Source organism: Entelurus aequoreus, linkage group LG11 (genome assembly GCF_033978785.1).
Source record: "Entelurus aequoreus isolate RoL-2023_Sb linkage group LG11, RoL_Eaeq_v1.1, whole genome shotgun sequence".
In the NCBI taxonomy this organism is placed as follows: Eukaryota; Metazoa; Chordata; class Actinopteri; order Syngnathiformes; family Syngnathidae; genus Entelurus; species Entelurus aequoreus.
In genome coordinates, this window is record NC_084741.1 from 34,394,204 (window position 1) to 34,420,970 (window position 26,767).

The 26,767-nt window shown below is 38.6% G+C and overlaps 1 protein-coding gene across 6 annotated transcripts in view; it reads left to right on the top strand.

Moving 5' to 3' along the window:
• Nucleotides 1-24,126, top strand: part of fez2a (fasciculation and elongation protein zeta 2a) — a 30,475-nt gene extending 6,349 nt beyond the window's left edge. Inside the window, exons 2-10 of one of the 6 annotated variants that reach the window (XM_062063064.1) lie at nucleotides 2,271-2,382; nucleotides 2,548-2,661; nucleotides 2,798-2,930; nucleotides 6,740-7,005; nucleotides 7,088-7,168; nucleotides 10,084-10,159; nucleotides 10,233-10,298; nucleotides 13,441-13,468; nucleotides 24,061-24,126. In XM_062063064.1, the coding sequence (XP_061919048.1) occupies nucleotides 2,271-2,382; nucleotides 2,548-2,661; nucleotides 2,798-2,930; nucleotides 6,740-7,005; nucleotides 7,088-7,168; nucleotides 10,084-10,159; nucleotides 10,233-10,298; nucleotides 13,441-13,451 (859 nt within the window). In that variant the 3' untranslated portion in view covers nucleotides 13,452-13,468; nucleotides 24,061-24,126. Of the gene's footprint in view, nucleotides 1-2,270; nucleotides 2,383-2,547; nucleotides 2,662-2,797; nucleotides 2,931-6,739; nucleotides 7,006-7,087; nucleotides 7,169-10,083; nucleotides 10,160-10,232; nucleotides 10,299-10,776; nucleotides 11,916-13,440; nucleotides 13,469-24,060 lie in introns of those variants that run through there. The other 5 variants (XR_009827755.1, XM_062063062.1, XM_062063063.1 and 2 more) reach the window with 5 other exon arrangements.
• Nucleotides 24,127-26,767: the final 2,641 nt, after the last annotated feature.

The window sequence follows — 26,767 nt, forward strand, 5'->3', positions numbered from 1 at the left end:
TGATGTTGCTCACATGGGCTCCACTCAATGCTCAGGGAGTTTTTGCGTTTGCTCACACATGAACAATTAGAGGGAACATTGATTGACAGAGTGTGTACCTTCAGTGCTGAATGATGAGCAGAGGCAGAGTTAATCCTTAAGTGGTGGAGGGAAAGTGGCATCGGAGTCTCTGTCTCTCTTTACTAGCTACGTCGAAGCATGTTGCTTATGTAGCTTGTTTCAGCAGATTTGAATTGCTGTTTTGGGCAGTAGATGGGATCTTTGATCCAAAGCACAATTTACATTTAACAAAAATGTTATTTTCTTTGTGCTCGACAAAAGAAAAGTAGTGAAAATTAGAAAATATCTCCATGTTAACAAACTCGACTGCAGCTCCGCCATGATCAGACACGCCCCCGCCCCCCTCCTCTCTCTCCCCCCACACTCAGACACACACACAGAGCGCAGGTCTCTCTTCTACGGTTTGTGACACAAGAAGAATCAGAACTACGACACTAGCACACTTTATACTACATTAAAAGTAACGTAAAATAACACAGTAACGCATCATGTAGTAACGGTAACTGAGTTACTGAATATAAAAAATAACGCGTTAGATTCAGATTCAGAGCTTTATTTGTCCATTCTTAACATGTACAAGACACATAAGAACTGAAATTACATTTTCGGCACAATCCCGCTAAGAGCAGACATACGTTACAGGGAGACAAGACGGGACCGCCAACGGATCAGCCACTTAGGGCGCTCCTTAAAAAGGTGGGAAAAAGGTGACATTGGGGAAGGGGGGGGAGAGTAAAAAAAATATCAGTCTGAGGCTGGACCCTCAGGAATGGTCCAGACTGAGTCCGAGGAAAAAACCTCACATAGCATGGCACACATAAACATGGTACATGTAATCACAACAACTCGCAACAGAGTCATCCAACAGGACTTTGGAGGCCGGCAGCTGCTGTTGAGCGCTACTCAGCCCCCACAACCCCGGAGGAATTAAGCAGTGGTGAAGGCGTTGATTTGGGGAGGGGTGTGTGCGTGCATGTATGCCCAATTAACTTGGGTGAGATGTTGGAATTGTCTTTATGGGCCGAGGCCGGCCCCAAGAGTTCAAGAGTTCAAGAGTCCGACCCAGGTGCTTTTGAAAAAAAAAGGGAAAGGTCAAAAGCGTCCATCTTTGAGGAGTCCTCAGGGGAGTGTTTTCAAACAGCCTGTTCCTCAAGGCCATTCGAGGGAGTCAAATCGTAGATTAAGATGTTGTTTTTTTCTTCGAGCAGTCAAAACAATGACATTCCTGCTCTGTATGCTGGCTCTGACAATTCCAATTTATTCTTTCTCTAACTTCATCAAGATGGAATCTACCTTGCGATTCAAATCAGCAATCGCTCCAGTCCGTGATCCCACAGCACGACCCAATCCTTCCATTGCGTTGAACAGCCTGTTGGCCCCTTGAGTGGCTGCCATCGTCTTCCGAATTTGACGATACACCAGAGCAATGCCCAGCCCAATCAGCAAATTCCCTGCGATCACAGCTCCAAATAGGTAGATGTCTTCCACGTCCTCGATGGAAAGGACTGAGAGGCACATGATTCTCCAAGTATTCCAGGAGTCTCTCACGTACCCCGCAGCAATGGTTCCATCAGGGCAGCCAGGCTCCCCCGAACCTCTTTTCCTTGTCGAAAAGACTGTGTCAATTGCGTCGAGAGTCCAGTTGATCAAATTCATTTTGATGTTTAGATTTGAGGACAGCTCAAGAAAAGAGGCTTCAAAAAGTTCGGACAAAGACAAGGACACAAGAAAGCAAGCGGGAAGGAGGAGGAGCAGGGAAAAATGCGACCACCCTCACCAAGAGGCAAGACAGAAAACTAACGGCGTTACAGTAACGCGTTACTTTGTAACGCGTTAGTCCCAACACTGGTCATTTGTATGCTTGAAAATGCTTAATCTAGGACCAAAACATTGTAGAATATGCTTTAAAAATATACATCCCCAAAAACATTGCGATGTGGTGATGTGCGATGTGGCGAGGGACAACTGCATTGTCAGATATAAGTTGAAAAAAGATCATTTTTAAAGGTTACAAAAGCAAATCTCAGTGATTTGGTCGAATGTCTCAAACAAACAAGCATTCACACTTGGAGGTATTTAATTGCATTAAATGAATACTGGGACAGGCTCCAGCCCCTGAAAGGGACAAGTGTTAGAAAATGGATGGATGGTCAGATGGTATACAGTATTAGTGGTGTGCCTAATGTAGTGTCCTTCTCATGAACCCACAGGATCTGGACCGCCTTAACCAAAAGCTTCGGGCAGGTGATGCCTCTGGACTGGGACCATTCCCACACACGCTCCCTCCACATGCCATCTATATTCAGCGAGGAAAAGAAAGCGGTCAGTAACTACATCCCTCCCTCTTTTCCTCCCAGCGTGTCCCACTTTTACTCCATCCCACCAATTCACTCGCCAAATCTCTCTCGCTCATCTGCAAAATCTCAGCCATGTACTGTAATGGTGTCAGCAATAAGCTATGATTAAATCCCCCCCTGCTGGGGATAGACGAGGGATGTCACGGCGGAGCAGTCGGATGACGAGGAGCTAAGGGAGCAGTTGGACATGCACTCCATCATCGTCTCGTGCATCGGCGAGGAGCCTCTTTTCACAGCTGAGCAGGTACGGCAACACGTAAACATCCAGCTTGGGCAGAGCTGTTTAAAATGCAGATGATGCAGCAGCTTAACTCAACCAGAGGGATTTACGCTGATCCCGTGAGTGTGTGCGTGCGTTTGTGTGTGTGTGTTCACTGTAGGTGATCGAAGAGTTAGAGGAGATGATGCAGGACTCTCCTGACTTTGAAGCACAGCAGAATCCTTCACAGTCAGACCTTTCCATGCTGTGTGTGGATGTGCAGCAGCCCGATAGAAGCCTCAGCTACCAAGACAGTGAGTGACAGTGAGCGTACACTGTAGCGGTGTTATGTGTTAGTAAACACTCATTTGCACAAGGACATTCAATACAAGAGCTTTAGAAATAATTCTGCCTTTAAAAAGATAATCAATCAATCAATGTTTATTTATATAGCCCTAAATCACAAGTGTCTCAAAGGGCTGCACAAGCCACAACGACATCCTCGGTTCAGATCCCACATCAGGGCAAGGAAAAACTCAACCCAATGGGACAATGAGAAACCTTGGAGAGGACCGCAGATGTGGGGACCCCTCCCTCCCCTATTGACCAATTTGTAGAGATATTTATGTAAATGTCCCTTAAAGGGCTGCACAATTAATCAACATGGAATCTACATTAAAGATTTAATTAGTGCGATAAATAACCGCAAGAGGCTGAGTTTTTTTTTGTTTTGTTTTTCACTAACGTCACAGACATTTGAGTGACAGACGTGTTGGCGAATCAGAATTGTCGAGCTTCGCGTTTCTTTGTCTCTCGCTTCAAACAGGAAGCAAGAGGTCTCGCTCTGAACACCATGTGTGTGTTTGTTTAACAGTTAACTGAACACAGTGAGCCCTCTTTTATGTCATCCACAATCTTTGTCTCGGTGGGCGGAGAGCGGGGTGACAGTTTTACAGGAGGCACAGACAGCCTTCCTACTCGCGACTCGCCAGTGAGAAGTTCCGCAAAGTAACAAAAATTAGGAGGAAAAAATAAGATTACAAAGCCAAATGTTCCGTTGTGGTAATATTTCAGCTTCAAATCGGATGAGCAATATACGCCCATCAACACAGACAGACGAGCGAGAATGCCGTGATCATGTGATGGCAACAAACAAAAAGACAATGCACGACCTCGTTTTTTCAACTGGGAAATGCGCTTTAAGATGTTCAATATTTATTTAAGATAACAGAAATGAGAGTCCATTTTATTTTTTTGTTTGTTTATTTGTTTAGAATACAGTTATTTACCTTCCAATTACAGTACAGTGATGAACAATTCTACAGTAATGAGAAATAAAAGTGTATATATCCTTTTAAATGGTTAAATGCATTACTATATTATGATTACATTAGATTATAAAGACTGTATACTTTTTATCGATAATTCTTTCAGTTTAAGAGCATGATGTAGATAAAAGCTCTCAGTCTGTCTGCATAAAACAAAAATATTTTTTAAAGTTATAGCATATTGCTCTAAGGTGTGACACCTTAAGACAATACAATGTTGATTGACAGTCTAAAAGTAATATGTCTTCCTTTACTTGCTATTTTTGCGGTTTTATGCATTTTTATGTATAGAATATAAAAATCGCAAATCAAATCTCACTCAAATTTTGAAGGAAAAAAAGTCGCAATTAGTTTTTTTCTCAAAATCCCTCACTTAATAAAATATTTGAAAACGATCACCTTTGAATATTCAATGAGGCGAGATCACCCATACTGTGTTGTAGGCACACATATTCTTCCCTACCCTTTTACAATCTAGAGAAAAGTACCGTATTTTTCGGACTATAAATCGCTCCGGAGTATAAGTCGCACCGGCCGAAAATGCATAATAAAGAAGGAAAAAAACATATATAAGTCGCACTGGAGTATAAGTCGCATTTTTGGGGGAAATGTATTTGATAAAACCCAACACCAAGAATAGACATTTGAAAGGCAATTTAAAATAAATAAAGAATAGTGAACAACAGGCTGAATAAGTGTACGTTATATGACGCATAAATAACCAACTGAGAACGTGCCTGGTATGTTAACGTAACATATTATGGTAAGAGTAATTCAAATAACTATAACATATAAAACATGCTATACGTTTACCAAACAATCTGTCACTCCTAATCGCTAAATCCGATGAAATCTTATACGTCTAGTCTCTTACGTGAATGAGCTAAATAATATTATTTGATATTTTACGGTAATGTGTTAATAATTTCACACATAAGTCGCTCCTGAATATAAGTCGCATGAAAAAAACTGCGACTTATAGTCCGAAAAATACGGTAAGTAGAACTGCAACTTGATAGTTGTTAAAGTTAATGTAACCATCCATCCATCCATCCATCCATTTTTTACCGCTTATTCCCTTCGGGGTCGCGGGGGGTGCTGGAGCCTATCTCAGCTACAATTGGGCGGAAGGCGGGGTACACTCTGGACAAGTTGCCACCTCATCGCAGGGCCAACACAGATAGACAGACAACATTCACACTCACACACCAGGGCCAATTTAGTGTTGCCAATCAACCAATCCCCAGGTGCATGTCTTTGGAGGTGGGAGGAAGCCGGAGTACCCGGAGGGAACCCACAGTCACGGGGAGGACATGCATAGTTACGGCAATTCTCATTGGATTAGGTTACAATGTGCAGTGGTTACATACCTGCTGCTTTCTGTCTGAGGAAGGGTCGATGAGCACGTTGATCAGACTTGGTCTCTCCCAGTCACTCAAGCTGAGCTGCAAGGCACTTTGCAGCTCCTCCACCATCCTTACCAGGAAACCGCGGCCGCCAAAAGCAGACATGACTTATAGTCCGAAAAATACGGTACCTATTTTTAACACACCTACAGTGCTCTCTGAGAGATCACGTGACCGCTGTGATGGTGCACTGGAATGATCCAGCGATAAGAAAATGCATGTTACAAGAAATGCAACCCGTACGCAACACAAACATTGTTCTGGTGTTCTACTGTCTCCAAATTAGTCCTTCAGCTCAAAGATGGAATTGCTGAACCGACGATGTGTAATATTTTTTATTTCTGATGGAAATATGGCGACTGTGGACACGATCACAGAAGAGTGTCTCACTCCATCGTCGGGGATTTTGCAGCAATCGCCTCCTTCTGACCACGGCATTGTCAGGGTTGTCCCTGACAGTTTGGTCAAGTTTTAGTTTTTTCTCTGTGTTTCTTTTATTTCCTGTCAGCACTCTTATTTTGGTTCAGTTTCCTGTTTGTCTCTCTGAGTGCTGTCCCCTCAGCTGTGGCTGATTGGCACCAGGCCACACCTGGTGCCAATCAGCCAGCTGCTATTTATACCTGCCCTGCCCTCCAGTCACTGCTGGATTATTGTCATTTATACTTGTCATTGTAGCTCTGTCTACTTCTGTCCACTCTGCTCCTGTCTTAGTTCATCCTGCTCGTTTCTTGCCACAGGAATTTTGTTTATTCGTGTCACAGTAAGTGTTTTTGTTTCTTGTCCATAGTTTAGCTTTTGTGCTAGTTTCTGTTCATAGCCAAGTTTGTTCTCCGTCTTGTGCGCGCCTTTTGTTTGTACCCTTTTGTTTGTTTTTGGTTATAGAGTTTAATTAAATCCTGTTTTCTCGCACAATGCCTGTCGCCTTCTCTGCATCTTGGGGTTCGTCACCAACAAACTCTGACAGACATTTGTGCCAGTTTGCACATATCTTCCAACATACTAAATATAGACTCAAAATAGTGGTCGCAGAACAGTTTCAGGCTTGATAAATCATATTGGGAGTGCTAAATGATTATAGTTGCATCTCCTCCTTCTATTGTGGGCTTTGTAATAATCAGCATATATTCTGCATATACATAGTCAGGCACCCTAAATGGATGTTGCTCTATATTCTGCTCATTTAAGAGACAAATTATGTGTGCACAAGCTTAGTAGATCAGCTTTGCGTGTGCTGTCAAGTTTGCCCGCGTTTTAACCCTTAGTAGATTAGGCCCTGCCACAAACGCCTCGATGTCGCCCCGTTGGAACAGGAAGTAGTGGAACTAAGAATGACATGTGTAAACGACTGAGTTACAATGACGACATTACAGTACGTTCGTGTTTGTCCAGGGGTGAGGATGCTGAACGTAGCGGAGCTAAACGAGAGCTTGGAGGAAACAGAGGCGTCCATCAGGAGGTTCTCAGAGGAGCTGGTGCAGCAGCTGGCCCTCAGGGATGAGCTGGTTTTTGAGAAGGAGGTAAAGAACAGTTTCATCTCAGCACTCATCGACGTGCAAAACCGACAGAAGGAGCACCGCGAGGCGCTGAAGAAGAAGAAGAAGCTTAAAGGGACAGCTGGATTGTCGCAAGGATACATAGAGAAGACGCTGGGATCAGTAAGCGCTTTATTCCATATTCTTTATAAATGTACTTGTTTCTGAGCAATGCTAAACTGCCTGAACCTTATTCCTTCTTCAGCGTTTCAGCATGGAGGGCCTCTCTTCAATTATCCAAAACAGCTTTCGCCAAACATTTGGGAGCGAATGCAGTGAGGGACAGGTAGTTCTACCTTTCACTTGTTCACTATACAGTACAACACAACCCACTTGGTGGCGTTGGTTGAATTCCAAGTCGTTGCCATGGAGAAAAAACATCCCAGCAGGCACAAGACATTAAAACAACATTGAGAACTTGTTGAATCAGGTCCTGACGTTGAGCAACTCAAACCTTATGTTGAAACAACATGCTTTTTGACGTTTAATCAATGTTGGGTTCTGATGTTGATTTGATCATTGTATTTTGGTCATTACCAACCAATATTCTAAAACACAAATACAAAGTTAAAACATGTTTTTGACAACGTTTATTCAATGTCAGTTTGAGACGTTCATTTGACCTTTGACATTTGGTAATTTCCCAACCAACAATGTGGATCCAACGTTAGACATCACCATTGTCTCAATTTACAAACACAACTATTTTGCAATGTTGTTTAGAAGTCAGTTTTAAAAAACATGCATGTATAATCAACGTTGTATCAATGTCTGGGATAGGGAATAATGTAAAGTAAACTAATTAGTTTTTTACACTGTCATAAGTGTAAAAATAAAACATTATGAAACTAAATCAAACTAAAATACAGTAAACATTTTCAAAAGGTGTGACAAACATGGAAAGGAAACAGGAATGGGTTTGCAGAGCAATCAGGGCCAAAGTTATGTACTTGAAAAAAATTTACTTTTGAACCAAAAAATAAAGTTTTGACGTTGACTTTTGAACAATATATCATTGCAAAATAAAATAAATGCACAATTTTTCAGGTTGAATATACTTATGATTCACCGGTCATTCTTTTGAATAAATTCTTTAGGTTTTTTTCATGTAAATATATTTGATATTTGAGCTTATAACTTTTGTTTCTTTGTTTTTATTTTATTTATTTGTTTTTTAATTGTTCAAAATAATTATTAGAGTGAATCATGATTATATTCAACTTAAAACATTTTTTATTCAAATTAAAAACAAATATTTTTAACTTTAATATATTTTGATATTTGAGCTCTTATGTTTTTTTTGTTTTATGAAATGTGTAATTACTTATTAGTCAATCATGATTTGAGTGAACCTGAATTTATTTTACGGAAAGTTATTTTTTCCCCTTTTTTCTATGCTGTCATCTAGTGACAAGATAGATAAAGGCATTGCTGGAATTGGTCAACTGCATAAAAACGCATTTTAAACACACACAAAAGTTGTAAGTATTTTAAAGGCCTACTGAAATGAATTTTTTTTATTTAAACGGGGATAGCAGATCCAGTCTGTGTCATACTTGATCATTTTGCGATATTGCCATATTTTTGCTAAAAGGATTTAGGAGAGAACATCGACGATAAAGTTCGGAACTTTTGGTCGCTGATAAAAAAAGCCTTGCCTGTACCGGAAGTAGCGTGACGTCGCAGGTTGAAAGGCTCCTCACATTTCCCCATTGTTTACACCAGCAGCGAGAGCGATTCGGAAAGAGAAAGCAACGATTACCCCATTAATTTGAGCGAGGATGAAAGATTTGTGGATGAGGAATGTGAGAGTGAAGGACTAGAGTGCAGTGCAGGACGTATCTTTTTTCGCTCTCACCGTAACTTAGGTACAAGGGTTCATTGGATTCCACACTTTCTCCTTTTTCTATTGTGGATCACGGATTTGTATTTTAAACCACCTCGGAAACTATATCCTCTTGAAAATGAGAGTCGAGAACGCGAAATGGACATTCACAGTGACTTTTATCTCCACGACAATACATCGGCAAAGCACTTTAGCTACAGAGCTAACGTGATAGCATCGGGCTTAACTGCAGATAGAAACAAAAGAAATAAACCCCTGACTGGAAGGATAGACAGAAAATCAACAATACTATTAAACCATGGACATGTAACTACATGGTTAATGCTTTCCAGCCTGACGAAGCTTAACAATGCTGTTGCTACCGACGCCATTGAAGCTAACTTAGCTACGGGACCTCACAGAGCTATGCTAAAAACATTAGCGCTCCACCTACGCCAGCCCTCATCTGCTCATCAACACCCGTGCTCACCTGCGTTCAAGCGATCGACGGCGCGACGAAGGACTTCACCCGATCATCGATGCGGTCGGCGGCTAGCGTCGGATAGCGCGTCTGCTATCCAAGTCAAAGTCCTCCTGGTTGTGTTGCTGCATCCAGCCGCTAATACACCTATCCCACCTACAGCTTTCTTCTTTGCTGTCTCCATTGTGAGCTGTTTGTATTGGGATACAATGTGTCCGAATACTTTCGTTTCAACCGTTGATGTCACGCGCAAATGTCATCATATCTAGACGTTTTCAACCGGAAGTTTGCCGGGACATTTAAAATTGCACTTTATAAGTTAACCCGGCCGTATTGGCATGTGTTGCAATGTTAAGATTTCATCATTGATGTATAAACTATCAGACTGCGTGGTCGGTAGTAGTGGGTTTCAGTTGGCCTTTAATACGTCAGTTTTCCATTTATTTATTCATTTAATTTAATGTGTTTATTTTAAAATTTTATTTTAGGTGTTTATTTGAAATTTATATGGAGGTGTGGTTGGGTGGGGTGAGGTAGGTCCCACCATAACAAATTAGGAAACAAATCTGAACATTATAACATTAGTTTATCTATGCACTTTACTGCATTGTTGATGCTCAATAAAGCGTGTTAAAAAAGGGCAACACAACTTAGAGTTGAGGATTCAGACGCTCAATTTAATGTTCACTTTAAGAAGGAACTGAACCGAGATTGTGGGATAGTACTAAAGGAGGGAAAGCTGGCACAGCTTAAAAGGTGGAAGGAACACTATTTTACTCCATTTTCACTTTCTGTTCACATCTTGGTCAGGTGTTTTAATACTTTTGACCGTCAAATATCCATGTTCTGTATTTCTCTATTTTGTCACAAATTTGTCAATGATTCTTCACAACAGTATTTGACTACCGTTATCCCGTACGAAAAAAAAGGACATCCTCCTTCAATCGAGGACCTCCAGATCCTGATCAAAAGTATTTATTTACCTTGACAACCATAATTGTTTGATTCCTTGAAACTCACTCGCTTCTAACTGCCAATTTTCAGTCCTGCACGCCATGAGAGAAGACAGCGACAAGGTGCCAGGTCTGCTAACAGACTACATTCTCAAAGGTGAGCCAACATTCTCACCTTCCTTTTAATTGACACTGAGTGTTGTCATTGAATAACATGGTTAATTGTGTGCTTACTACACACTGAGAACTAGTTCAAATATGAAGCTTACCATAAATACTCTAATTATAGCCGTAGTGTTCATTTGCATGACCTGCAATGAGAACAGGGAGTTGATTAGAAGCTGTTTGTAATTGGAGCAAGACTGTTATTAGCAAATTTTAAAATTACATGATGTAACAACTAGGGCTGTCAAAAAATAGTGCCTTGATGCAGAATAATTGTTTTAACTCTTCTGCAGCACAGAAATCAAAATACCAGCAGTGTTATCAAATTGGCAATGGATGCGGTAGCGACAGGCTGCAGAAACAAACAAGTTAATATTAAAGTAGGGCTGGGCGATAAAACAATATTTTATATGTTGCAATATGCGTTCGATCAAGCGTTGAATACTTTTTGTCTTCTTCTTCGTCGCAAGAAACCGAACGTTGTAAAGCAAGTTTAACCGAGCAACGCAGGAAGTGATCCCTGATCAGTGGGTGTGACACGTTAACACCCAATCAGGTAACAGTATCAACTATCATGTTTGGTTGTGCCATCTTGTTGTCTCGCGGTTGATTCTTTGCATGGAGTGAGAAGTGAGAGCTGCAGAGAGTGAATACATTGTGGATAAAACAGGAAAAGTCACCTTGACAGTATGGCAGTTTTTTGGATTTTTTTAAACAGACCGTAGTCAGACCAAAGTGGTCTGTAAACTATGCAAGGCCCCACCAAGACCGGTGATACCACGTCACCTTAGCCGTGCTTACACTTTAGAGCACATCCGTAACTTCCTGGCAATAAACATGCAAAAAAATAGTTTTTCTCAGGTTTGTCCATTTACATTTTCACACTTTGCACTATTTTCTTACACTTTATTCAAGCATTTCTTACATATTCCTTATTTTTGCACCTTAATTTTAAGAGTTTATTGTTAAGTGTTCAATGAGCTTTGTTTACATTTATTGAATGGGTTTTCCTTGGTTGTGTTGACATATTCGTTCCTTTCTGTCTTGATAGCTAAGGGGCTTATAATCAGAGGAAGGTTGCATTTGAAATAAAAATGTTTACATTCAATATATTTTCTCCTGGCCATTATTTTAGATAGGTCATAAAAAAAATCAATAATTATCGATATTGTGATACAGTTTTAAGCCATATCGCCCAGCCCTATATTAAATACACTTAACTAGACGTCGGTCCTCTGAATGGGAAATTTGAGTACAAAAAACTAGACGAAACGGTGGACCAACATTAAGTATTTCGCACACTCTGCAGGAAGGAGTTTTCTTTTTATCAAATTACTTAACACAAAAGGAGTAACAGGTCCTCTTTTAATATGGATAAACGATTGTTAGGAGTTGCGCAATATATAAACAATACAAATTAAATATAGTGGCCATCGTTAGAGCTTTTAATACTATGGTTATATCGTGATAATGCATGTTGACACCTTCTAGCTGTGTCCCGCAAATTTGACAGCCCCAAGCGAACAGAGGCGTCCTCAATGCATTGCACAATAGGCTAACGTCGCTCCACAGTGCCGCTTCTAAATCACTAATCCTTGCCTCCAACACGGCAAGTAAACTGTTTCTAACAAGTAACATTATCACTGGAGGACTAGAGGACAATGAATAGGTAAAGGTGCAACACTGCAAGAGACAAAAAAGCTAAACATTGCTAATCTAGAGCTCTTGAATGTGAACAGGTGGGCGGATCAATACAAATATTGACACCAATGATACCAAGTGTATTATAGTATAATTTAATTACTATATTTTATTATCACAAAATCGTTTTTTTGTTGTTTTTGTTATTATTTACGAACTCAAGCTTGTTTTTGTTTAGGTTTTTTGCACTGTTGACTTCATTATCCATGTTGTATAATAAATAATAATAAAAGGCAATAAGGAAATTATTTAAATATTAATTAATATTGTCAGATTACAGTTGAGATTGAATCATTTAATGAGATTGAAAATGTAAAGTATCATTATTGATATGACAAATACCACCCCTGTAACTCCATGGTAATGTGTCGATACCACAATTTGTAGTACCACCCAAAACTAATGGAAAGTATCAAACAGAAAAATAAATGTGTATTAAATTTGAATAGAAGTGAAGATAGAAACATGTTTAAACAGAAAGTAAAGCACTATTAAGAATACATTAGCAAATAGATTTATAAAAGTTTTGAGAAAATAATACAACTGTAAAATTAGGTCATGTTTTTTGTATGTCAGCAGCTAAATTAGGAGCCTTTGTTACCCGTTTTCAAATAGTTTGGTTATCATTTATATACAAAATAATATATTGTGATATATTTCGTAGCTGCAATATATATTGCAATATTGCCATATAGATTTTAGGCCATATTGCGCATTCCTAGTGATAAATTAATACATTAAGTGAAGATATATTCCTTTCTTTCTTGGCTCTCTTTGCTCATGCAAAATTAAACACAATTACTATCAATCAAAAACAAATATATTATTATATATTCAATCTTAAATAATTGAATGCGTGAATCCACAGCAACTCTGTGGTTAATCTGATTTTTTTTCAAATCATCTGACAGCACTAAATGTTTTCATCTTAAATATTGATTTGGAGTGCATGAAAAAGTGGAAAGGCAGATAAAGCACTTTTTGACCACATGGTCAAATATATTGCACAACACAGCAGCAATAGAACCAGTGTTGTAATAGCGGTAATGAGCAAACTGGTGAGTTCTTCGAGAGCAACAGGAAGGCGAGTGTAACGCGTATATGTTTCACACAAATAGAACCACATTTTTCAATAGTAGATAAAACTGCTAGATGCTGAATACTACTGCTGTCTTTCAAATGCTACTGCTGTCTTGTGGGGTTAATACCAACTAGATCAGGAGGTTGCCTACAGCCACAGCTGTTAATGCCAACGTTGATGCGTTAAAAGCAGCATTTAAAAGGTGTGTCACTGTTTTAAGGATTTAATTAGATTTCAGTCTTTTTACTACAAATTTGACATGACGTTAATTTTCAATTTTGTGTTCTGTGGCTTTGTCTCCACTCTCCATTGTGCTTCTATTCCTAAATCATTGCTGCCTTACGCTCGCTAGCTCTGATGTGAGCGACAGCCGGCGGCAGGTTTGTGACACACTTACATGTGACTTGCATTGTTGTGCTGTTGCTGGCAAGTATCCCGCAGGTAAATTGTGGTGCACTTTGACCCCCCCAGAGTTTACTTTCACATTGACTTATTACTACCGCAGATCCACTAACGACTCACTTTACACTTCCTAGTACTGAATGCTTCATCTTCATAATGACACGCCGCTGTGCATTTACTATAGTAAAACATTTACATTTCATCCTGCATTTTCTAGAAAAAAAATTGCCTCCAAAGTCAAACAAAACTTTTGAACCATCATCACGTGTGACGTCGTGCAAGCAAATCTCGTTAGACTTCAGCATAGCAGGCACCTGAAAGATTAACCCCACATCTGTTTTTCTTTGGCTTTTTTGTGATGAGAGCAATGATGAAGTGTGGTGACAACCATAGAACCAGAAATGATTGCGACATAGGAAAGAGTCCGGCTACTCAGCACAAAATATGATCAATAAAAAGACCTAACTTACATTACGTTTTACTAAACAGATGTAACTTAATTAAATTAGGGATTTGCCGATTGATCGGCCACCCATCAGTATCGGCCGATTTTCTTGAAAAAGTATGATCGGAAAATGCCTTTAAATGACGATCACAAACAGATCCCCTCTGACTGACAGTGTATTTATTCTATTTTTTTAATATTTAGTCCAGTGGTTCTTAACCTGGGTTCGATCGAACCCTAGGGGTTCGGCGGAGCCTCCACCATCAAGACACACCCGACTCATCTTGTAAATAAAAACTTCTCCCTATCGACCTATTATGGATACCCCCAAACAATGTTCCCTCTAATTTTCCATATGCATGAGCAAACGCAAAAACTCCTTGAGCATTCAGTGGAGCACATGTGAGCGACGACATGTGTCTGGAATCGGAGACATTTCTGTACCCATGGAACTGAAGCAAACAATTGCCACGCACTTAGATGAGCTTGCAAAGTCTCTCGCCAGATTTTTCCCTACAAGAGAGTCATATCCGGCATGGTTGAGACAGCCGTTCACGTTTGCTGTTGAGACAGCAAATGTCAATGTTGAATACCTCGACCCAATGTTGTTTTTGACAACCATCTTACATTTAGTCTTAGTCTTAGTCTTTTGGACTAAAATGCTTATTAATTTTAGTCACATTTTAGTCACTTTTATATGTGATAGTTTTAGTCGACGAAAACTCAAAAGGGTTTTAGTCTAGTTTTAGTCGATGAAAAGTCAAAAAGGTTTTAGTCTAGTTTTAGTCCAAAAAAAAAGAATTAAAAGTATTATATAAGTATAGTCTTTTAACAAATTAATTTAGGTCAATAAGTATTGGAGATTGCTGTTGGGCAGTGTCACACATAAGTTGTGAAAATAGCAGCAGATCTATAAGTTCAACCCATTGTAAGATTGCAGATCTGCTATTTTCACAAATAATAACAATAAAGGAATGGTTTTATATAAGGTTTCCACCCAACAGCAAATTTCTGATCCAAGGATTGTGTAATACACACAGATAAAGTGGTAACAGTGGAATCAAAGTTCATTACTCCAAAAAAGCCAAAAAACAAAAACATTCTACTTCAGCAATTGTGGCTTTATTTCTCAGAATTTGTTTAAGTACAATGAACATAAACATGCCCAAAATATGAGTGATGGATGAGGAACACATATGCTCAACTTGGCCCTGTCTGCCAGTGCAATTACAACAGATATCATACAACCCCACTCTCTTTCATTTGTGCAAACCATGTAATAAAATAATCAATTAATTCCTGAGGTACAGTGAGGTAGGTTGTAAGTTATACCAGAGAGTTATACTGTACATACTTGAAAGTATGAAACAAACATGTTCTTAAGTTTTTGGAACAAAATAGACCACCCTGTAAATACTGTAAACATATCAAACATGTGATATCAAACATATCAAGTTACGTGCTGACAGGACGTACTCACAAAGAGATAACCACACCGTCACTGAATGTAAACATGGCTAAACATGCTGCTAAAGCAGGGGTCACCAACCTTTTTGAAACCAAGAGCTACTTCTTGGGTAGTGATTAATGCGAAGGGCTACCAGTTTGATACACACTTAAATAAATTGCCAGAAATAACCAATTTGCTCAATTTACCTTTAACTCTATGTTATTATTAATAATTAATGATATTTACACTTAATTGAACGGTTTAAAAGAGGAGAAAACACACAAAAAAATGACAATTAAATTTTGAAACATAGTTTATCTTCAATTTCGACTCTTTAAAATTCAAAATTCAACCGAGAAAAAAGAAGAGAAAAACTAGCTAATTCGAATATTTTTGAAAATTTTTTAAAAAAGAATTTATTGAACATCATTAGTAATTTTTCCTGATTAAGATTAATTTTACAATTTTGATGACATGTTTTAAATAGGTTAAAATTCGATCTGCACTTTGTTAGAATATATAACAAATTGGACCAAGCAAAGACAAATCATTATTTCTTCTATATTTTCCAGAACAAAATTTTTAAAAGAAATTCAAAAGACTTTGAAATAAGATTTAAATTTGATTCTACAGATTTTCTAGATTTGCCAGAATATTTTTTTGGAATTTTAACCATAATAAGTTTGGAGAAATATTTCACAAATATTCTTCGTCGAAAAAACAGAAGCTAAAATTAAGAATTAAATTACAATGTATTTATTACTCTTTACAATAAAAAAAATAAATTTACTTGAACATTGATTTAAATTGTCAGGAAAGAAGAGGAAGGAATTTAAAAGGTAAAAAGGTATATGTGTTTAAAAATCCTAAAATCATTTTCAAGGTTGTATTTTTTCTCTAAAATTGTCTTTCTGAAAGTTATAAGAAGCAAAGTAAAAAAAATAATGAATTTATTTAAGCAAGTGAAGACCAAGTCTTTAAAATATTTTCTTGGATTTTCAAATTCTATTTGAGTTTTGTCTCTCTTAGAATTAAAAATGTCGGGCAAAGCGAGACCAGCTTGCTAGTAAATAAATACAATTAAAAAAATAGAGGCAGCTCACTGGTAAGTGCTGCTATTTGAGCTATTTTTAGAACAGGCCAGCGGGCTACTCATCTGGTCCTTACGGGCTACCTGGTGCCCGCGGGCACCGCGTTGGTGACCCCTGTGCTAAAGTAACACACACATAATTAATTGACGTTAGCGTAACAAAAGCTAACTTTAGCCTGAAGTTAGCAGCCCATTTGCGCCAGGAGTATGTGGACAACGTACTAATGTATTAGCTTACTATGACATTTATCGATTATGTTAACAGCATTTGTAACTTACCTTCGAAAAAATATCCTTGTGGCGAGCCTTAAGGTGCCGCTTGAGGTTGGTCGTATTTTTTCTGCATATTTTGTGGCCACATTTGTCACCGTCTTCCTTCACAATACACTCTGTTTTATTATCTGCTGGGTGATATTTAAAATACACCCATATGTCGTCTCTACGTTTGCGACCACCGAGCCCCTGTGTTGAAACTGCCGCCGCCATCACGGTTCATTGCCTGATGAGTAACAACAGTGTGACGTGTTGAGCACGCTGTGCGATGCACGCCACTTGGTGGACGTGACCAGAAATGTCATGTATTTTAAACGTCTGACAGATTACCCACTAACATTTTCATCCGTTCTCGTCTCGTCAACGAAAACTCACACACGTCTCGTCATGTTTTCGTCATCAGAGAGACATGTTTATCTCGTCACCGTCTCGTTACCGTCATGAAAAAAAGTGGCGTCAACGAAATGATTTCGTCATCGTCATCGTTGACGAAAACAACACTGCCTCGACCAAATCATTGACCTTCAGCAGAGCCAGGTTCAACAGCAACTCTTCAGAACAACAACGCTCTCAACGTTTTGGTGTCCACAAATGGAAAAGTATCCAGTTATTGCCCAGAAAGCCCTGGAATTTGTTATACCATTTGTTACAACATATCTTTGCGAGCAATCCTTTTCGAGGATGCTGGACATAAAAACGAAGAAAAAGAACAGACTTTGCTGTGAACATGAGAGAGTGGCACTTGCCATGGCGCATATCTGAACTGGTCTCTCAAAGACAACAGTAGAAGTCACACTGATTTGCAGGCGTGTAGTTTGTTGTGAGTTCATACACTGTATTGGTGTTGTTCTTTCAATCAATCAATCAATGTTTATTTATATAGCCCTAAATCACAAGTGTCTCAAAGGGCTGTTGAACAAGGTGATGTTCATGCACGGTTCATTTTGTGCACCAGGAAAAAAACATAACTTTGTCTTGAATTAAAAAAAAAACACATTTTATTTTTCATTAAAGGAGGGTTCGGTGAATGCGCATATGAAACTGGTGGGGTTCTGTACCTCCAACAAGGTTAAGAACCACTGATTTAGTCCCTGGTTGACAAGCTAGCACCTAACTATGTGTCTCCATTCACAGTGAGGATATACTCCCCTAAGCTAATAATAATCACCTTCATTACAGCAGATGATGCATGATCTTTTAGGTAGTATTATCACTGGATGACAAGGCTAAACATGTTACACACAGATAGTAAGCCAGGTGCAGAGAGATAAGATCGCTTTAAGCAACAGAATGAATAAGTGCTTAGTAAAATTGTAAGCATGTTACAGCAGAAAGTAAGCAGTTATTAACAGGAATAAATAAATTAGTAGTGTTGATACCAAGGGTAGTATCGATACAAGCGTGATTAGATTGATATTTTAATTTTTTCAAAATATTGTGTTGTTTTTGTTAATGACTTTGAGGGCAAAAACCTAATGATTTGTAGTAGACAGTAGTTTTTTTTGTTGTTGTTTAAACTATTAACTTTGTTTTGATGAAACAATAAGGAAGCAATTTAAATACTGTGTCGATATTGTTTTACTGTCAATAGCACTCACCATAAATACATTGAAAAATGTACTTAATACATGTGATTGGTATCGGTGTTGGTATCGACAGGTGTCACTCATGGATGATCGGGATCGGCAGCATAAAACCCTAAATTAAATGCAGCTGAAATAATTAGTCCCTCCTAGAATTTGCAAATTCAAAGAAATTATGCACGGCCTTGCAACTTTGTTCAACGCTGGCAACTTCCGCGCTCATTTTGACCAATCAGCGTCATTTTCGCCAATTGAATTTGTCTCTGAGCACCGCCCAAACGAACACGTCTACTGTCTACTCAAAACTTATGTTTGGTACAAAATGTAAAAATATATCCACTCGTTATCGCTGAAAACGACACAAATCTCGTCCTCCCGCACTTTTATAACACTTTCCTAAAATCACAATTCATTTCATTTTTTTTTTTCCATTTATTTACTTATTTCAGGCAATGACATAAAGATTAAGATTAAAGATTAAAGTACCAATGATTGTCACACACACACTTAGATGTGGTGAAATTTGTCCTCTGCATTTGTCCAATCCCCTTGGGGAGCAGTGGGCAGCAGCGGCGCCGCGCCCGGGAATCATTTTGGTGATTTAACCCCCAACTCCAACCCTTTGTTGCTGAGTGCCAAGCAGGGAGGTTATGGGTCCCATTTTTATAGTCTTTGGTATGACTCGGCTGGGATTTGAACTCCAACCTACCGATCTCAGGGCGGACACTCTAACCACTAGAGACGTACAAGTTGACAAAACATAATAATATAAATTAATATAGTGCATTATTGTCCAGTTTTGCCTGAAAGAGAGTGGGAAGATCATTTATTTAATCCCACCCCCAGTTCTCCATTCAGTGATTATTCACATGAGTTTCACTCTTACTTTGTTCAAGGATTATAATACAGATGTTGTATCATAGTGGCATTACAACAGGTAACAATTATTACACTGTAACAATAATTTGTATCAACAATGTAGGAATAATGAATATACCAACAATGGTAATAGACATCATAGCAATAATGGTAATAGACATCATAGCAATAATAGTAAGGAAACATTGAGCACATGTTAACACTTTGAGACAGAGTATAGCAGCAGGTCAAATCAAAGACCCTCATCTCTATATTTAAACCAGACCCCATGTTTGTATAACAGTTTAAATTGATTAATAGTTGGGCATTGCTTGTGTTGTAAGTCCAGTTTGTTCCATAGTTTTACTCCGCATACAGACACACAAAAACATTTACGAGTGGTTTGAGCTCTCGGCAATAAGAAATATCCAAAGCAAGTTATGAGCCTGCACTCGTCTTATAAAAAAACGTTGTAGATTAGGTGGCAATAATTTGTTAAATGCTTTATATAAGATTATTAATGTATTATATTTAACAAGGTCATCACATTTGAGCAACTTTGATTGCATAAACAGATTATGAGTATGTTCTAAATAACCAACGTTGTGAATGATCCGCACTGCTCTTTTATGTAATATGATCAGAGGATGAATTGTGTTGTGGTAAGTATTCCCCCATACTTCAACACAGTATGTAAGGTATGGGAGTACCAAGGTGCAGTATAGAGTACGGAGTGTATTTTCATTGAGGTATAGTTTTGCTTTGTTTATAATTGAGAGGCTTTTGGAGATTTTTGTTTTAATTTGTCTGACATGAGGTTTCCATGACAGTTTACTATCAATTATTATCAATCAATCAATCAATGTTTATTTATATAGCCCTAAATCACAAGTGTCTCAAAGGGCTGTACAAGCCACAACGACATCCTCGGTACAGAGCCCACATACGGGCAAGGAAAACTCACCCCAGTGGGACATCAATGTGAATGACTATGAGAAACCTTGGAGAGGACCGCATATGTGGGTAACCCCCCCCCGTCCCCCCCTATTAATGTATTCTCATTTACGATTTCAATTTGGGTACCATCAATACTTATTTTCTGTTCAGACGTTATGTTGCGATTTCCAAACATCACTATCTTAGTTTTATTTATATTCAAAGATAATTTATTTGTGTCCATCCATTTTTTTTACTATGTTTAGTTCTGTGTTTACTGTATTTATGAGCTCATTATAGTCATCACTACTGTAGAATATATTTGTGTCGTGTGCAAATAGTTTAAATTTCAGTATTTTGGATGTATTAAACATATCATTAATATATACATTAAACAGTTTTGGACCCAGCACGGACCCTTGGGGGACACCACAAGCAATGCCAAGAGTATCAGATAAAAATGTACCCATTTTAACAAACTGTACCCTCCCTGTTAAATAACTTTTTAACCAGTCACCAGCCAGCCCCCTAATTCCATATCTTACCATTTTTTTTAGTAGAATTGAATGATTAATGGTATCAAAGGCTTTCTTTAGATCAATAAAAATACCAACTGCGTATCTTTTATGCTCCAGTGCATTAGTAATTTCCTCAATAGCTTCAGTTATCGCCATTGAAGTTGTTCGTTTGGACCTAAAGCCATACTGACCGTCATTGATTATATGATGCTTCACAATGTTATTTAAAAAAACACTGTCTGAAAAAGCTGCCACAAATGAACAAACAAGCAACACATGTATTATTTACAATTGGGAAATTGTTTTGAAGTTAAAACAGCTTAATAGAATACATTTTGTTTGACTTTAGAGGTTCCACTGTAAATATATACCTTTTTTAAAGCTTCTCTTTAAATTATAATGATTGCATAATAATTTGCCATTCACTAAACATGAAATAGGTGCTAAGTAGAGATGTAACGATATGAACATTTCATATCATGGTTGTCACCAAAATGATCACGATAGTACTCGTACACACTTTTAACCAAATTTTGTGTTAAAAAAACTGAATACAATAAATAGCCACACAATATGCTTTTTTGGCTTAAAAAATATGCAACATAATATTATTGTGTTAGCTACTTAAGAGCCATATTACACTGAACAAAAATATACCGTAATTTCCGGACTATAAGCCGCTACTTTTTCCCCTCGTTCTGGTCCCTGCGGCTTATACAAGGGTGCGGCTTATTTACGGCCTGTTCTTCTACGACACCGACGAAGAGGATTTCGGTGGTTTTAGTACGCAGGAGGAAGACGATGACACAATGATTAAAGACTGACTTTTCATATACCGGTAGGCTGGTTATTTTGATAACGTACAGGCGAGCACTTTGTATTACTTTGCACCGTTGTATTATTTGTACTCTGCACGAATGCTGTTCGCCATGTCAAAGATGTGAAAGTTTGATTGAATGATTGTAAGATTTATTGTTAATAAATGGGACGCTTTGCGTTCCCAAACAGTCATCTCTGTCCCGACAATCCCCTCCGTGGTAGCAGGAACCCCTATATACTACGGTAATTACACATCAAAACCCTGCGGCTTATAGTCGGGTGCGGCTTATATATGGAGCAATCTGTATTTTCCCCTAAATTTAGCTGGTGCGGCTTATAGTCAGGTGCGGCTTATAGTCCGGAAATTACGGTAAACGCTACGCTTTTGTTTTTGCTCTCATTTTTCATGAGTTGAACTCAAAGATGTAAAACTTTTACTATAAACACAAAATACCCATTCCTCTCAAATGTTCACAAATCTGTCTAAATCTGTGTTAGTGAGCATTTCTTATTTGCCAAGATAATCTACAGTATCTCACCTCACAGCATGATTATTGCACAGGTGGGCCTTAGGCTGCCCCCAATAATAGGCCACTCTGAAATGTGCAGTTTTGGTTATTCATATTTATTTCCCTTACGCAGTGCAACACATCTCCTTCACATAGAGTTGATCAGGTTGTTGACTGTGGCCTGTGGAATGTTGGTCCACTCCTCTTCAATGCCTGTGCGAAGTTGCTGGATATTAGCAGGAACTGGAACACGGCATCCCAAACATGTTTAATAGGTGACATGTCCAGTGAGTATGCTGGCCATGCAAGAACTGGGATGTTTGCAGCTTCCAGGAATTGTGTACAGATCCTTGCAACATGGGGCCGTGCATTGTCATGCTGCAACATGAGGTGATGGTCTCGGGTGAATGGCACAACAATGGGCCTCAGGATCTCGTCGCGGTGTCTGTGAATTCAAAATGCAATCAATAAAATGCACCTGCGTTTGTTGTCCATAACATACACCTGCCCATACCATAACCCCACCCCCACCATGGGACATTTGATTCACAACCGCTCTCCCACACGATGCCACACACGCTGTCTGCCATCTGCCCTGAACAGTGATTCATCCGTGAAGAGAACACCTCTCTATAACGTGCCGGACGCCATCAAATGTGAGCATTTGCCCACTCAAGTCGGTTACGACAACAAACAGCAGTTGGCTCGACACCCCGATGAGGACGACGAGCATGCAGATGAACTTCCCTGAGACGGTTTCTCACAGATTGGGCAGAAATTATTTGGTTATGCAAACCAATTGTTGCAGCAGCTGTCCGGGTGGCTGATCTCTGACGATCATGGAGGTGCACCTGCTGGATGTGGAGGTCCTGGGCTGGTGTGGATACACGTGGTCCGTGATTGTGAGGCCGGTTGAATATACTGCCAAATTCTCTGAAACTCATTTGGAGACGGCTTATGGTACAGAAATTAAAATTCAATTCACGGGCAACAGCTCTGGTGGACATTCCTGCAGTCAGCATGCCGACTGCACCCTCCCTCAAAACCTGCGACATCTGTGGCATTGTGTTGTGTGAGGAAACTGCACATTTTAGAGTGGCCTTTTATCGTGGAAAACCTAAGGCACACCTGTGCAATTATCATGCTGTTTAATCAGCATCTTGATATGCCACACCTGTGAGGTGGGGTGAAATGCTCACTAACACAGATTGAGACAGATTAGTGAACAATATTTGAGAGGAATAAGTATTTTGTGTGTATAGTAAAGGTTTTACATCTTTGAGTTGCACTCATGAAAAATGGGAGCAAAAACAAAAGTTATATTTTTGTGCAGCGTATTTTTATTTGAGTGTTTTAAAATGTTTATTTTCTTCTGTTTTCGTTTTTTAAAAGTTTGAGTGTTTTTTTTAATGGAAAAGGGTAAAAAAACGTGTCACATCCTGTTTATGTGACGGCACGCAAATTAACTTCCTGTTGTCATATTCCTTCAAATATAGACCAATCACTCTGCTGTAAGAGATCACAGCCTGTAGGTTCAACGTACATAATTAAAAATATTATTTACATCCAAAGTAATGTTTTTGTTTAAGTTTAGATCGGGGAATGTTGTTTTTAAATGAGAAATACGTTAATGTCTCTTGTTTTCATGTTAGCATTTAAGCTATCAAGAGTTTGCTCGCTTCCTCAGTAAATGATAAGTGACATCGGTCTGTGAGTTCATCAAAGTGTTATCAATCACGGTTTTGCAATCATTTTAATGAAAAACGCTAAAACTGGGAAGTGATACCGCAATTTATCTTTGATAGCGTTTATCGTTACATCCCTAGTCCTAACGAGCGGCAGCATTGTATCTTTACAAATATAATAATGCCCAGTCTTGATAGACACTCTCCTATAGATAGATATTAATACACCATTAGTTGTATTGTTTGTGTTGACTGAATCTCATTAGCCGGTGCTGGTGTACCTAATGTTTGTGTCTATCATGATGAAGTGTGCTTGTTTTCTTGACTCTCCTTGCATTTCCCTTGTGATTTTGTTTTCAATAAGTCCATGCTTACATATTCTAATCATCACGTCTCTGTTCCAGTGCTTTGCCCAAAGTAGCAGAGAGGGGAGGAAACCACAAGATGGACATGACAAACCTTTTTTTTTTTTTTTTCCAAGCATCAAGCACACTTTATTCATGAATCCTTGTTATGTTTTGTCCATTTGTGTTTATTATGATGTTATTCTTTCCTTCCGAATTGTATCATGTCTTCCTTCAAACCAAGTAGCAATACAAGCGTGCTTGTGCTATGCAAAGGGCTTTTTGTGTGCATCCAGAGTGCTTACTCACGGAGAAATGATCAAATGTACACAAAGCACAGTGGTGCTCACTCAGAGATCAACTTGTATTATCAACACAGCTGCTGCTGCTTAATAGTGTATACACAGCACTGGGACTGCAAAAAGGCGTACTGTAAAATGAGAAAAAAAAAAGAATGTTCATGCATCAGCAGGAAGATAACAGGGAATATTTGCTACCCCCAAGCCTAGACAAGCACAATCTTCCGATGTAGACGCTGTTTGTCTATCATCAGTATTTCCTGCTGTCATCATTTTATACTGTCGAAAACATTTTTTGCACTGAATCTAATGAGCTAATTACCTGATCGACTATGCATATGAGTATTAGTACCGCTGACCCGAGCACCGTCAGTACTTTTTAGTGTCTTCTTAGTGCCTGCTGTGCTTGTTTACCAGGAATTATCATTGTGGATGTACAGTATACAAGCTGCCTTTTTTCTACATTACGAATGAGTGTTTTCAATGAATGTCTTCTGACCAGACAATGTGGTAGTTGCTTTTAGTGCTCTAGCATTTTGTACTAATGTTCTGCTTTAAATCTATTTATAATACCACATGCTTTGAAGTGTCCTTATTTTCTTATTTGAGTGTCATACAGAAAATAACCCTTTTACCCGGGGGGTGTCAAACTTATTTTAGTTTGGGGGCCACATGGAGAAAAATCTACTCCCAAGTGGGCCAAACTGGTAAATTCATGGCATGATAACCTAAAAATAAAGACAACTTCAGATTGTTTTCTTTGTTTAAAAATATTCAGAAAATGCACAAATCATAATTTATTTATTTTTTTACACTTACATGTTGCGGTTAATACTATTCTATCTTCTTTTGTCGTTATTTATACGTTCTGAATAAATGATGTGATAATGTTCATCGGTCAAATAAAAACTACAAAATAAAATAAAAAAATGAATTAAAGAATAAAAATACAAAATCACAGCATTTTATTTGATTTGATTTGAAAAAAGTAAAAACTATTAAATCAAAGAAATAATTAAATCAAATAATAAAAATAAGAAATCACAGCATTTTATTTGATTTGATTGAAAAAGTAAAAACTACTAAATAAAAAATACAAATTAATTAAAGAATAAAAATACAAAATCACAGCATTTTATTTTATTTGATTTGAAAAAGTAAAAACTATTAAATCAAAAAAATAATTAAATCAAATAATAAAAATAAAGAAATCACAGCATTTTAAAGGGGCAGCACGGTGGAAAAGGGGTTAGTGCGTCTGCCTCACAATACGAAGGTCCTGAGTAGTCGTGAGTTCAATCCCGGCCTCGGGATCTTTCTGTGTGGAGTTTGCATGTTCTCCCCGTGACTGCGTGGGTTCCCTCCGGGTACTCCGACTTCCTCCCACCTCCAAAGACATGCACCTGGGGATAGGTTGATTGGCAACACTAAAGTGGCCCTAGTGTGTGAATGTGAGTGTGAATGTTGTCTGCCTATCTGTGTTGGCCCTGCGATGAGGTGGCGACTTGTCCCCCCCCCCCCCCCCCCCCCCGACCCCCATCCCACTCTCTAACCCTGAAGACTAGATTAGATTAGTTTATTTCAAAGGGGACAATGTAATTTCATAAAACACATGACTATACCTGGTTAAAAAAGCCAGAATGAGCCAGAAGGCTAGTTTTCATCTGTAGTCCCCTGGCCATGATGTAAAAAAGGCAGTAAAATAAAAAAAATAAAAATGTGAAGGCCTTGTAAGTTGTGACCAGTTTAACCTCCTCAGGTACTGAGTTCCACACATTTGCGCTCCTTATTACCATGAATTGATTAACGTGGACCCCGACTTAAACAAGTTGAAAAACTTATTCGGGTGTTACCATTTAGTGGTCAATTGTACGGAATATGTACTGTACTGTGCAATCTACTAATACAAGTCTCAATCAATCAATCAATACTGACCAGGCCGACTTACTGAAAGTGCTCCTGCGCAGAGGAATATAACAGTCACCTCTGACAGAGCCTGAAGTGACACGCGGCTGTTTCTTTGGCTGATGAACTCTGCCAGAGGATCTGGAGCCAATTCATGCAGTACTTTATAGGTCACTTTTAAGTCTGCAAATGTGTGAAGACTGTCCCAGTTTAAAATACTGTATTTTTTTTACAATATCACAGTGATGATAGTGCCTAGGTTTTTTTTTTATCCATAACCTTAATTGCTTGTTTGTACAATATTTACAATGTTTTTTTTTTATAGCTCTGACCAGCCTGAGACCAGCTGGTAAGGCAATAGTTGAAGTGGCTGAAAATCATCGAATGCAAATACAATTTTGCAGCTTCAGTTGCCATCTCATTTCGAATTGCACGAAAATTTTCGAGATTAAACTTTAATATTTTACACAATTTGCCAATAGGGGCTTTAAAGGAAAGCTCTGAATCTATTATTTATATTGGTTGACATTTTGTATTCTTCCTCCATTAGTATGTAGTAGATG